General features: G+C 49.9%; 1 protein-coding gene across 17 annotated transcripts in view; it reads right to left on the bottom strand.

Moving 5' to 3' along the window:
• Positions 1-14,495, bottom strand: part of TACC2 (transforming acidic coiled-coil containing protein 2) — a 229,179-nt gene that overhangs the window by 109,450 nt on the left and 105,234 nt on the right. For 16 of the 17 annotated variants that reach the window (XM_077126268.1, XM_077126273.1, XM_077126280.1 and 13 more), the window contains one exon: positions 11,012-11,137. The exons of the other annotated variant lie outside the window; for it this stretch is intronic. In XM_077126268.1, the coding sequence (XP_076982383.1) occupies positions 11,012-11,137 (126 nt within the window). The remainder of the gene's footprint in view (positions 1-11,011; positions 11,138-14,495) is intronic. 17 annotated transcript variants of the gene reach the window in all.

Below are 14,495 nucleotides of genomic sequence, written 5' to 3'. Positions count from 1 at the left end.
GGCATCAGGGCCAGGCTCGGGAAGTGCCGCCCCGTCAGGTAGGACCTGGAGTTTCTTTAAGAGTTTGCTTGATGCTTTTTATCTGGGGAGGGGAAACTTTGCAGGATAATTTCTATTAATTTTTTAATAGGCAAAAAAATTGTGGGTTGAGAACCAAAAGAAACAACTCTGCAAACTCCCCAGCATTTGCCCCAAAATAAACCAACGCAGAGAAAAGTCAAGGTGAAAAGGCCAAAGGGTCACTGCAGGCCCTGCAGGTAATCAAAGGCCCCGCTGTCTACCTCACGAGAGCCCCTAGCGGACAGACAGGGAACTGCAGGGAGGCACAAGGCTGGGGGATGCACCCTCAGAAGCCAAAAGACGCAGGATGCTTTGCAGCTCAAAAGAGGTTTGGATTTTCCGCTTTGGCAGAAATCAAGTCTAGCAGCACCATGCACCCTGGACCCTCTGAGCAGTTTTCAGGGCGGCTGTGCGCCTGCGTTCCATGGGGGCCAGGCAGGGCTGAGGGGGGCATGGGCCATTCCAGCCGGATGGCATGACTCAGCCTGAGCACCTGATCTCAGCCCGAGGTCGCAGCTCGGCTTTGAGGTTTCACAGCCCCTTGGGTGGAGGATCCATTTCTTCCCTCTGGGTTAAACACCTGCAGGAAGCTCCCAGCCTGCACAAAACCAGGATGCTTGGGTTTCTGTTTCAATACCTTTCTGCTCATTTCCACCTCCCCAAAGCCCATCTACAAGGCCCATGTCCAGGCCTGGAGGAGGCTGTGGGGGGCACCTCCCCATCAACAATCACAAAGAGCATTTTCAGTCTTTCCCCAAGTCTTACTGTGGTTCAGCAGGCCCTGCACGGCCCGGCCTCCTCTCATCCTCAGCTGTTCTGCTCCTACCAGCCAGGATTCTTTCACCTTCCACACTTGCTGCCTCTGCTGCCTCCTGGGCTTCTGTCCTCTGCACTCACCAGAAGCACTCAGGCTGGGCTTCACTCATCAACGGCTACAATAACAGTGGTAGCTCACCAGCACTGGGAGCCTGCTGCTGTGTGCCTGGTGCTGGGAGCTCAGTGCTCCGTGCCAGGTGCTGTGTGTCTGGTACTACGTCCTCAGTGCTGTATGCCTAGTGCTGTATATTCAGTGTTCCGTGCCTGGCACTGTGTGCTCAGCACTGTGTGCCTCGTGCTGTGTGCTCAGTGATATATGCTCAGTGCTGTGTATCTGGTACTGTGTGCTCAGTGCTGTGTACCTGGTGTTGTGTACTCAGTACTGTGTGTTCAATGCTGTGTGCCTGGTGTTATGTACTCAGTACTTTGTGCTTGGTGCTGTTGCCTGGTGCTATGTGATCAATGCTATATGTCTGGTGCTATGTGCTCAGTGCTATGTGTCTGGTGCTGTCCTCTGTGTGTTTGGTGCGTATGCCTGATACTGTGTGCTCAGTGCTCTGTGCCTGGTGCTGTGCTCGGTGCTGGGTGCCTGGTACTGTGTATCCAATACTGTGTGCTCAGTGCTTTACACACATGGCCTTGGGCAATGGGAACCCAGTCAGTCTAATGCTCCACCTCCACCATGTCCATCTCCTAAGGGACTCCCTACACACATCCACACCCTCTGCTCCTTGCAGTTATCCCATCAGTCTGCCTTATTACAGAAAGCCTGGATCATGAGCTCCCTGTGGGGAGGGGCTGCATCTGTGGCATTTACCTGGGTCTCAACAACTAGCCCATAATAGGGGCTAAACAAAGAGGGAGGGACCCTAGGATCAATTCCCTAACACGGAACATCTCAACATTTGGCCCTGACACACATGGGGCAGTCAGGTGACATTTGCACATGACATGCCCCCTTGAGCAGAACCGATTTTGACTGTCCCTCACCATCCCATCTCCTAATGCAGGGCCCTGACATATCCTGGCGAGGGACAGGACAGGCATGGGGGAACCATGTTGTCCCAGCAGTCCTAACAAGAGCCCCTCTCCACTGTCCCCTCCTCTGAAAGCAGTGAGGACAGGGGAACCACAGGAGAGGACGGGCCTGCAGCAATTATTCCCCAAGCTCCCTCTGGCACATGTCCCACCTGTGGGGCATGCCTGGAGCTGTGGTCTCTAATCCCCCAGAGCTAAAACCAACACTCATGGAGCTACCTGATTGGGGCCAGGGGGGCCCCAGAGGCTCCAGCTCTACCTTGTATCCCCTTTCTGCTTCTGCAGACCCATGTCCAACCCTCCAGGGGCCAGGGAGGGCAGCATGGTGTCCCCACCGGTCAGGGCCAAGCTGCAGGAGCAGAGCTGGAGCCAGAGCCCACAGCACTGGTGGCCCTGAGCCCCAAGCAAACGGGGACTAAAACAGAGACCGGACCCTGGCGAACCCAGGGCAAAGCCAACCCACAAAGAATGACAAAAAATGCTTGGACAGAACCTGGAAAAAGCACAAAGTGGATTTACAGATGGAGTGAAATATCAGTAGTTTCAATTTGGATGGTGGTCAAAATAATTTATTTTTTAAAAGGAATGATTCAAAATGAATAATGCAGGCTATGGGGGGCTGTTTAAGGCAATAGGGGAGCCATTTTAGTCCTTCAGAAGCCTACATTTACTCATAGTCAAAAACAGTGAAAACTCAAACTAAAATCTCACTTTCTCAAGAAATCATCACTGGTGGTGTGCCTTCTGCTCATGGACACGCCACAAAGATTTCATTTAATTTAATGCAAATGGAGGAAAGGGAGGATATTGTTTGTGGATCTGTTCATTTAACGATACTCTCCATCAAACTGCAAGAAAACATCTCCGCCGGGACCCGTTGGCAGGGGCGGGCAGATTTGCCGGTGGGTCTGCGGTCCCAGCTACTCGGAGCTATGCAAGGGGGTAAAGGGGGGCTGATCTCGGAGTCTGAAGAGAATGAGTCTCAATGGCTACAAGTCCAGTAAAGCCCACTGGCCACCCCATCCTGGAGGATGGCTGTTGGCAGCTCAGTCAAGGCTCACCCAGCACCCAGCACCCAGCTCCGCAGCCTCTTCCAGCCTGAGACCCCATTGTCCTGCTCTCCAGAAGCCCCCTCGCTGCCCCCTCCACCCTCCCAGCCACTGGCCCCAGATCTCCTCGGCCACACTTCCTGCACTGGCCTTGTCCCATTAGCCAAAGGCACCAAACAAAAGACTCAATGGCTCATTGGTGAATGGGTGTCCAGCCTCCTCCTGGCCCCACCAGCTGTTGGTCCTGGGGGAAGTGCTGGGACTCATCCCCCAAGCACCTATGCCAGGGTTCCCTTGGGGCCCTCCTGGTCCCCAGCTGCAGTCTTTCTCTATTCTCCTGACTGTCCTCCCTCAGGGCTTCTCACAACCCATCAGTGGCACATGAACAGCCAGCTCTGCCATCAGAAGGTCCTCGCCTTTTCTGGTTCTTCCACCATCGCCAGGAGTCATGCCCACTCATCAGCCCTTCTTGGGGTCGGAACCCCCTTCTATTTGCTTAGCCACCCTGCTGTCCTGGTTGCCTCTGCTGATTCAGGCCTCAACCTCCCAGCCCATCTGTTAACTGCTCTGTCTGACCCCTCTTTGGTCCCCCCAAATCCCTTTCCCTCATCCACAGATTGACCCAACTCAAGGACACTACTGAGTAGGCCCTTTCCTTGCCTAGAACCCTCCCCACCCTACCATCTCCTTTGGGGTGCTGGTAAAACTCTCTGATCTCGCTGGCCAGGCTCACTGTGACCAGGCTCAGACCCCTCCTGGGTTCACTTCCACTTCCCTCTGCTCTGACATGTGCCCACCATGCTCCAGGAGGGTTCTAGCTTCCCTGCCTTTGCTCGAGCACAGCCTCCACCTGGAAGGTCCAGCCACCCCTCTCAGACCCCTTCTTGGCCCATCCCATTATTGTCCTGGACCATCCAAACAAGGAGGTCCTCCCCATGGAATTACACCCACCTACCCCAACCTCTGAAAGCAGTGAGGACAGGGGAACCACAGGAGAGGATGGGCCTGCAGCAATAAAAATAACCTCTGAGTACCTCATCATGTTTTTGTTCTGTTAATGCATCCTTCTCTTCTCCAGACCATGAGTCCCCGAGGGCAGGCCTGGGTCTCGGCCACTGCTGTCCCTTCAGCTCCCAGCACAGGGCAAGGCAAGTGACAGCTCCCTTCCTTCTTTCCTTCCTGCCCCTGGCCTCTCCAAACATGCAGGCACAGACAGCAGAACAACTGAACTATCTTCTTGGAATCTCAGAGTCCAACAGTACCAGGCAGGACGGGCTCAAGCAAAATGAAAATGCATGGCTCGGTGCTCAAAAGTTATTAAGAATTTCAAGAGAGTGAAGGCAGAAGATTCAGCCAAGCATGGGATCTTTGTGAGGGTGGGCCCTGAGGGCCTACACAGGTCTCAGGTCCGTGAAGCCAACATGAGCACTAGATCTTGAGGAAAGGCTTACATTCGGTCCTCTATCTGCTCCTAAACTGCCAGAGGGCAATGTCGGGAGAGCAGAGGTGAGGACGAGATAATGACAGCTCAGCTTCTGGTCAACAGTCTTTGCCAGTTCATGTCTCTTCTCCTGTATCCCGTGACCAGCAGTGACTCATCTTAAAGACGCCAGTCTCAGGGAGTCAGGTACTTTAGGGGGCCCAATACCACTCCTAGCCCTCAGTGGCACATCCTGGACAGCTGCCCAGCGTGGCATAGGAGGCTAAGTCTGGATACAGGCCACTCACCTGTGTTTTGTTTCACCTCTGCAAAGCATTTATGTTCTCTTGCTGCCAGTCTCCTCCTATAGTAAATAGGGCTACTAAAGAACTTCTAGTAGCAAATGTCCACAATTCCCTTTCCCAGTTTTGGAGCTAATCAGTTTTCCAAGCCTTACTAGAATAACCAAGAAGCTGAACTTGAATTCATGCAGTGTCTATATTTCTGGAGGTGAAAGAAGGGTTGATTTAATTTAAACCTGTTATTAGTTTGTTTTAGGACAGAGTTGACAAGTAGAGGGGACATATACTACCATATATTTAGTAGGTAGATGTGACTTACCAATCAAGGCATTCTTTTCTGTTAAGCCCAACTGGACAAGGCCTCAGAATCCTTCTTAACACAGATTCCAAGTGAACTACCACGAGTGGGTCAGTTTAACATTTCTGATTTAACTACAGAGTCCCCGCCAACCAACAACCCCTGTTCCTACTAACACTTTGGCTGCAGTCTCCACCCACAGGTGACCTAAGAAATACAGAGAATGTTCCTCCAGGGTTTGCCTTCAGCCTGCAAACCCTATAAGTCCAGCTGCAGTGAGATGTCATCAGCAACTGCTGTCCTTCTATTTCCTGTTTGGGGCTTCTGAGCCCTTCTTGGCAGATCACCCACTGAACTGATAGCAAATTTCAGAGAGCAGCTAGTGTTGCCAAGTTAAGCCTCTGACCAAGGACAAATACCAGAGCGACCCAGGCTGTCAGGGGAGGGTGATAACGACCCCCAAGGTACAGGCCGCAGATATCAAATCCTGCCGGTCCAGATGGATGACAGCATCTTATCTCCCATTTCATATCACCATCTGGAAGGTATTAACAGAATGGCCTTTCTGCACGGGCCTCTTTACTTTTCTCCTTCTGCCTTTCCAAGTACACCCGATCACGTAATAGGGCAAGCCTGAAGGCCAAGACTCAGACTGAAAGCAAGATGCAAGCTGGCAAACAGAAAGTGCTTTGAAATCGATGGTTTGGAGAACTAAGCTCAGTGGAAACAAGCGCTGGACAATCAGTTCAATCATTGGAGCCCTGAGTTTTATAAAGCGAGTCTCAGTATCTGGAGATACAGTGTGTACCTTCAAGACACTGTCACCTCTGAGCTCCAAAGCCAAACCCGAAGGTGCTGAGAGAGGCCTGTGAACAGGCGGGCAATGCTAAGGCAGGCCCATCCAGCATGCGACCCCACATGGGAGCGTGGGCAGTCCCTCAGCCACCACTGATGTTCAGGGTTCTAGCAGCGGACTGGTCTCCACACAGCTTGAACCCTGAACTGACTTGCTGATTCTTTCCAAGCACATCCTTGTCAAAGAAATGCGTTTTCCTTGTCACAGAGCGAGTTAGTGCTCAAATGAGAGAAATTATGCTTAAGCTTACAGCAAGCACAAGGAAAAGAAACGGAACTATAACCCAAGCAAAAAGTCATAAACATCCTCCCAAAACAAGAGACATTTCGGTCTGAGTTGGACCATCAATCACTAATCCCCCCATTGTCGCCAGCAGTAGTTTGGGGCCTCCTCCTGGGTGTAAGACCCAATCCGGAGCACCCCAAGGATGGGCCTCACTCAAAGCAGGGCTGGCTCCAGACAAAAGGATACTGATGTCAGATAACCAGGATTTCACTATTTGTTCAGAAAGTGAAAATCTACATGGGTAAAGCAGCTTGTGAACATGAAAATCCAAACCAGGAACAAAGTCACATGTTAGTTTGAACCATATGAATTGTCGATAATCGACAATTGACAATTTGGCAATTTCACATGCTTCAACCTAAGAGTAGCCAGCTGGACACCTGTGACTCAGTGGTTCTGAACAAATACACAGAGACACCCCAATATACACTAGACGCTGGACAAGGCGATTATAAATTTGACTCACAGATACCGAAGCACCTGTTGAATGAATTCTGAAATTCAGGGAAGAGTTTTGGGTGATCCCTTTTCAAAATTAAAAAAACAATAATCTCTTTGCCATAATATTTAGTTTCTACTAAGGTATTTCATATTTAGATAAAGGTGCCTGCTTAGATAAAGGCTCAACCAATCTTGTGAGTCATGTCAAACCCACTCAGGCACACACGTAGATGAAAGTAAAAAAATCTCACCAGGCTAACAGATACGACCAAAATAACCACATGATTTGGGAACAGGAGAAGAAACAGAAGCTGCAAGCCAGGATGTTTTCCCTGTGCTTTCAACTTCTGAAAACGTTAAACTCCATTTCTGATTTTGGAAAGGCTTTAGCGAGACTGACACTGAGCAGAAGCCACCCCAGCTCCTGCCTCTTTTGTCTCTAGCTGGAGATCAGCCACTAGCTGCTGGGTCAGATGTCTCTAAACCCTGGCCTGCCAGTCCTGATGAGCTTTTCAGCCAGAGCAGGTGAGGGGGTGGAGCACGCAGACAAGAGTGTTTCTCAGCACGTGGGCCCTAGACCAGCAGCCAGAGTGCCCGAGAATGTGCTGGAGATGCAGAGTCGAGCCCTCCACCCTTTCCGGCCTATGAATCAGAATCTTGGGGTGTGTATGGGGGGGCAGCAATCTGCTGGAACCAGCCCTTCATGTGATTCCAAAGCATACTAAAGTTTGACCTCAGAGACATGAATCAGGTGAGGGGTTTTTCATCTGTCCAGCTCAGAGCTCAGTCCTCAAGATCTGAGAAGACCCCTCCACTTTGATTCTGGACTGAGGGAAAAGCAAAGGGTCTCCTGGATATTAACCAGAGGCCTCCGTTTTACTGTCGAATAACTGGTGGTTCAGCTGGGAGGTTTCATTTGGAAGTCAATTATGTTGCTTTCTTTAAAAAAAAAAAGTTTTAAAACTATTGAACTTTCATTTCCAGGTACTTGTCCATGCAAAAAGAAAAAAGTAAAACTAATGAACTGATGAAAGTCTGAGTGGTTATGGACAATTTAGTCATTTGTAGAATGTTCTAGAAGGTCAGGCCCAGCCCACTGTGCCATCTGGGGTTGCTGTGAGCAGAACAGAAGCTTAACTACCTAAAGCAGCTTCCTAGGCTCCTTACTGAGGAGGCAGCAAGGTTTGATGTTCTCCAGGGGCTTTAATAATAAAGAAAGGTTGTCACAAAATCCCTTTTATTTTGAGAACTGCCTCAAAAACCAGGTTGTCATCTCTCTTTTTTCTTGAAATAAAGAGTTCTTGAAAGGAAAGGATAAAGCAGCAGAATTAGCAGGTGACGGTCTTGCTCTCTGTTTTTCTTTCAGGCACTTAAAGCAAATGCTGCTCCTCTCCCCCTTTTTAATAATTTAATGCTTTAGTAAATTACATTTATTTTTTAATTTAAAGTACCAGCCCTGCTTCTGTAGGGAGGTAATACTCTCCAGGAGCCCATGGCAGCCTTCTCCTCTCCCATTTCATCCTTGGCCTCTCCTCTCCCTAATCTAAGTGGAGAGTTGGGGAGGAATCTGTGGAGGGGGTCAGAAGGGGTGGCCACTGTTGAGTGGCCTTATGAGTTACTCCAACATTCAGTCAGGGCAAGTAGTTTGTGGACACAGTTGGTGACCAAAGCCAGCTCAATTCCCACTCCTACCAGAACTGCCTCCTTTCTACCAATTTCCTGTAAAAACAACTAAGACAGTGTAACTCCAGAAAAAACGTTCAATAATGCCAACAGTGCACCCAAATGGCTCATTCCTTACTCAAGCACTCTCCCAGGTTTCTGCCCTCCAGCTCTCGATTTGAATCATGTCTTCATCCGGCCCAGCCCTGAATCTTTCCCCTGGGAAATAAAACATAGGAGCTGGTGGCCTTCTCAGTGCCAATGAACCTGCTCTTAGCCATCCCCCTTCTGCAGTGGGGACCCTGTGTGCATTGGGGGAGGGGGTTAAGGAAGAGTCCTGGCTTCCACTACAGCTCTGCCAGGGCAGAGGCCTCTGACACAGGTGTGGCAGTCACACTCGCTTCAGATCCCAGCTCTGCCATTCCCGACCTATGTGTCCCTGAACCCCGAGCCTCTCCGAGCCTCAGTTTCCTCATCTGTAAAATGGGCATCATAATAAGTTGACCGCACAGGGTTGTCGTGGGGATTTACTGAGACGTGGTTGCCCTCGGCCTTCCCTGGTGCCTAGAGCCCGGGAGTGCCCAGCAAACGCAAACGTGAGCTTTAAGAACGGTCATCGCCCTCACTGACATGACATCCAAATGACACAGTCCGGGATTTGGAGGGGACTTGAGGATCACCAGTCGTACCCCCAACTGGACTTTGGTCCATCCAAGGTCCATGGGCCAAGTCTTCCTTCATCCTCTGCCCTGAGAGCTTCTCTTTACCCCTCTGGGTCTCAGCCCACTGGGCTGTAAGTTGAGGGCACCAGCTGAGAATGGCTTCTCAGTTCCCTTCCAGGTTTTGCTAAGGGAAGGTGTCCTGGGTTGACGAGTGTCTCCCCAAAACTCATGTCCACCTGGAGTCTTAGAATGTGACCCAGTTTGTAATGAGGCCTTTGTAGGTGTAATTAGTTAAGGATCTTGCAATGAATTCTTACTGGATTAAGGGTGGGCCCTAACTCCAACAACTGTGGTCTTTATAAGAGAAATGAGGAGGTTAGACACAGAGAAACAGGAGGCCCTGGGAGGACAGAGGCAGAGGACAGAGGGACGCTGCCCTAAGCCAAAGATCCCCTGGAGCCACCATCACCGGAGGAGGCAAGGAAGGGGTCACAGGGAGCACCCCCTCCTGGCACCACGCTTTGGGGCTTCTGGCCTCCAGTACCGTAAGTTTCTGTTGTTTCAATGCACCCTGTTTGTGGTATTTTTTAAGGTAGCCCTAGGAAACTAAGACAGAGAGTGGGCCCCATTACTAACCAGGGGCCCTTGATCCTCCTAAAACAGGGCAGTTGAGGAGTCAGATGGATACATCATGGGGGGGGGGGGGGGAGAGGCCCAGGAGGAGAGGACAGAAGGAGTGGCTGACTTCCCATCGGGAACACTCTTGGGGTGCTGAGAAACTTGGCTCCTAGCTAGTATTTCTCCTTTTAAAAATAATTGAACTCATGAACAGGAACTCTCACCTGTAAAAAAATAAATACTAAGAATCCTAAGCTGTGTATGTCTGATTCTGGCCTGGAGTCTCCTTCTGTGTCAACCCCACCCTCCCATTTCTCTTCCACCAGGCAGACCTTCTCCCAATTTATGAAGAGGCCTCTCCAAGCCGCCGACCCCCTGCCCGTAACCATGGCCAGCCCCGCTGGAGGAGGAGAAGGAAGAGAAGAGGGCAGCACTGGCTGGCCCACAGGCAGGTGGGGGGATGTCTCCCTTCCCCTCCATCTAATCCAGTATCCAGTTCAATTCCACCAACGTCCCCTGGGGGCCACCCTTGGTCAGGCTGGGTGTTGTGCTTCCAGAGCTCACACTAGCCCAGCTGGCCCCTCTAGGAGCTCCCAGGCAAGCTGAGGAGCTGGTGTTAGAGAGAGAGAATTTATAGATGTCCACAAAGGGCAATGGGAGTGGGGGGCAGTTCAGAGGAAAAGGCTTCTCTCACACCTGGGGAGGTCCCTGGAGCAGGCGACACTGGGCTGTAAGCTTGAGGAGGGAAGGAATTGTATCTGTCCATGGTTTCCCCAGAGCCATGCAATATCTGGCAAAAAGCAGCTGTTTTACCAATCTAATCACAGAATACATAAAAACATATATGCATATTCAGGGTCCGAGCTGCACCCTGAAGGCAGGTTCTGAGCAAAGCTGGTTCTGAGAGGCGAGAGCACAGTTCTCGATAGAGAGGGAGGAAAAGTCCGAATGGGGGACATTGCAGTGTGGAGCTGGCATGTGGGGTGCAGGAGAGGGCACTGGTGGGAGAGGATGAAGCGGGCTGGGACCCTGGGCTCTCTATCCAGCAGAGGAGCCGGGACCTGCTTCTGTTCCGCGGCCCCCATGGTTCTCTTGGCTCCTCTTTCTCTGGCCCCCAACAAGAGACAAAAGAAAACATGACGCTAGGCCAGCTGGTGCCTCAAGAGGCCCGAAAGCAGCTGACCACATCCCTTCCTGGAAAGGCAGTGCGCTCTCTCCTGGAGGACTTGTATTTACATAGGGGTCCCTGAAGACTGCTGGGGAACAAATCTCTAAAATGACCTTGGCAGGGGTGGGTGTCGGTCGATGTCCTCTCAGGTCCTAAGGGCGCGCCCAGGAGCCCCAACCCGTGGCACCCACCCGTGCAGGGTAGGTGCGTGGGGTCTGTGCGTGGGCTAGAACTGCAGGCAAAAGAGGAGCAGGAGAAGGGAAGGGGAGGGAGAGGGCCTCGGGCATTGGGCCCTGGGGTCCCACCACCCCAGCCCGAGTCCAGTCCCCACCATACCTCTGAGCAGTCAGATCCACAAACACCTGGCCAGTGCCATCACCAAGGCAGGGAGGGGCAGCTGGAAGTGGGATTTCCGGGTCTGCAGGGGCAGCTGCCTGAATGACATCCACCACTACAGGTGAACTGGAGAAAGGAGAGGGAAAAACAAGACTCAGAAATGTTCCTGAAAGCGTTAAATGTTCTTTAGCAGCACATTTTATCTGGACCCTGTCCAGGGCCTCAGTTTCCCTCTCTATGAAGGGAGGATCTAGTGGTTAAGTGTAGTAAAGGGTGATCTACAGATGGCACCAGTGCATGAGGAGCTAAATACAGAAGCCCAGAGTATTTGGAAACATGTATAGCAATTTGACAGGGTAATTTTATATCTAACTGAATTTAATAATAAAAAAGCAGGGCTTGTGTTTTGTAGGACTTGACTGGTTCTCAACCAGGGCCAATTTTGCCCACCAGGGACATCTGGCAATTTCTGGCTGTCACAACCAGAGTGGGTAATGCTGGCCATAGCGGGAGGTGGCTGGGGCTCTGACTGCGCCCTACAATGCGCAGAGTAGCACCCCCTCTCCCCCACCAAAATCCACTCGTGCCAGGTTGAGAAACCCTCGCCTTGGGGTTGTTTTCCATTTTTCTTGTAGCTCGTTTAATTGTATTTCTGAATGTTTCAATTTGCAATAAGTTATAAATGAACAAACTACACTGATCTGTCATCAGTTGTCTGCACCAGACAATACCTAAGAGCGGACCGACTTTCAAGGTCCAGGAAGACCCAGGTTTCGGGGACGCTATCCTCTGGGGGGCGGGGTGCACATCAGTCATCTGGCAGGACACCCGTCCCCCACCCCCAGCTTATAATCAGTTACTAGTATTTCATCTGCAACACCCGCCTCTAGGGAGATCCATGGGTGGCTTTCTTTCTGATGACTCCACTCTAGGGCAATAAGTAATGAGATGGCTACCTTCCTTCCTTAAGCAGGTATTTACCAAATACAGATTTCACGTTAGGAATGCAGTGTTGAACAAGAAGGTACGGTTCCTGACCCCGGGGAGCATTTGATGTCCGGCAAGAGTCAGACAATTTTTTAAAATGGCTTTAAAATTCTAAGAACTGCTAAGAAGGAAAAGGCCAGATTGCTCAGAGAGTATAAAATAGGAGGCCTGGACCCCGAGTGAGGACCAGGGGAAGCTTCCACGAAGGGCGGTGAGTAAGCAGAGGCCAACTCAGTGATGTGCATGTTTACCCACGCTCACTCTGTGCCTGGTGCTGTTCCAAGCGCTTACAGACTGTCACCATATATGATCCTCACAACAGCATTATGAGACAGGTACTATTACTACCATTTTACAGATGTAGGAACAGACACCCAGAGAGGCTGAGTAATTTCTCCAAGGTTGCACAGCTATGTGACAGGACCAGGTATACAAGCCCCAACTTGAACCCAGAAGCCGCGAGCTTAACCACCTTACTTGGCTGCATCCCAAAGGTCGAGGAGAAGGAGAAAAGCAGAGTGTTCCAGCATGGGGAGTCGCAGGTCTGAAAACCCGGAATCCGCAAGGAGTCTGGCACCCTGGGGAACTGCAGGAAGGTAGACAGGAGCCGAACCACAAGGCCAGGCCGAGGATCTGGGACTTGATCCTGAACCAAAGGATCAGCTCAAAGCGTCTAGCGAATGTCAGCCACAAAATGCTGCCTTGGGCATCCAGATAAATGGGGGGCCATGAGAACCAGAGGGAATTTTTCAAAACTATAATCTGAATATGACCAGATGAGCACATGCCTGTGCCCATGTTGTCCTATTTATTCTCCTGATCCTCGGATGCCCTTTTCTTCCTTCCTTGGCTCCCACTCGCCACTGATCCCCTCCAGACAGGATCCTGGGGCCCTGGGACCACGCCCAAGGAGCCAGGGAGAAAGCCGGGTGTACAGTGAAATGAAGGGAGGCATGCACTGGCAGGCAGGAGCACGGCAGAGATGCTGGGTGTCTCTGTTAGAGCACACTTTGGAGAGCTCTAGCTATGGGCGGTATTGACTTTCCAAAGTCATAAAATCTAAGCGGAAAAACAGGGCCCGGGAGTTTTGGCATCATAAAGAGAAAGCCATAAAAGACTTGTTACCTTTGACCCAACCATTCCACTTACAAGAATTTGTTCCAAAGAGATGATTAAGAGTGTGAGCAGAGGGCCTGATCACACTGTAATCATAAAGGCAAAAATAAAACAACCAACACATCCAACAGGCGGTCACGGTTAATCGAATTAAGGCACATCCATAGAAGGGACTAATTTGCAGCTATTTTAAAAAAGAAGATGGGATCTCCCTGTATCTAAATAGAAATATGTCCATTATTAATTAAAAATAGGTTTGAAGAACTGCTGACAGCATGATCTGAACTTTGCATGGAAGTGTATAGCAATATGCGTATATGCTTGTTTTTCTTTTAGTTGTATGTATTTGGGTTTGTTTTGCATATATGCCTTTACATGTGTATATGTACATGTAAGTACAGGGACACACACACACGCACACAGAAAACAAGCAACAGGGGCATGAGTAAACAAGCAAGATATACACCAAGGTATTAACAAAGCTCCTCTCTCAGTAGTGATACTATAAGTGTTTGTTTATCCTTCTTTGAATTAGTCCTTATTTTCTAATTTTATGCTGAACATCTGCTTTATAAACAAAAATAAATAAGAAAACATCTTTAAGAAAAATTCTAAGTGCCAGAGCACAACTTTATAACTCACGAAAGTTTTAAGAGACAGGGCCAATCAGAATAACACCACATCCATTCCCCTGTTTCCACATTCATGTTTTCCACTGTGGGTCACACCTGTCGGCCTCACCAAACAGGAAACACAGCCCCGCTGGAGAAGTCCAAGTTGAGAATTTCTCAAAGGACAGATACCTGTCCTTCAATGTGATGGAACTTCTATTTTAACTATTGGGGATAGAATTATTTTTCAAACACATTGGATTCTTCCCTGATTTTTTTTTTTTTAACAGAGAAGTGGGAACATAATTTAACATCTCCTCAATGACATGTGGTCAGCATCACAAGTGCCTGTGTTGTAATGGAGGAAGCATGAGGTGGCACTAAGAAAACAATTGTATTTAAAGTCGAGAGGCTGGATTTGAAACCTGTCAGCCTGGGACCTTGGCCAGGTGACTTCCCTGAGCTCCAATTTTTCCATCTATAAAAACAGAGGCACTGGATGGCATCACCATTGTCATGGTCAGGTTCATATGTCAACTTGGCCAAGTGGTGGTACCTGTTTGTCTGGTTGGGCAAGTGCTGGCCTGTCTGTTACAATGAGGGCATTTCATAGAATTAAATCATGATCATGTCAGCTGCATCCACTGCTGATTCCATTTGTAATCAGCCAAAGGGGAGTGAATTTTGCAATGAGTGATGCTTAATCTAATCACTGGAAGCCTTTTAAGGAGGATTCAGAAGAGACAGGCTGTCTTCCTGCTTCAGCTGGA

The sequence above is a fragment of the Tamandua tetradactyla genome, chromosome 13 (genome assembly GCF_023851605.1).
Source record: "Tamandua tetradactyla isolate mTamTet1 chromosome 13, mTamTet1.pri, whole genome shotgun sequence".
Classification (NCBI taxonomy): domain Eukaryota; kingdom Metazoa; phylum Chordata; class Mammalia; order Pilosa; family Myrmecophagidae; genus Tamandua; species Tamandua tetradactyla.
This window is presented reverse-complemented; position numbering and strand designations above follow the sequence as displayed.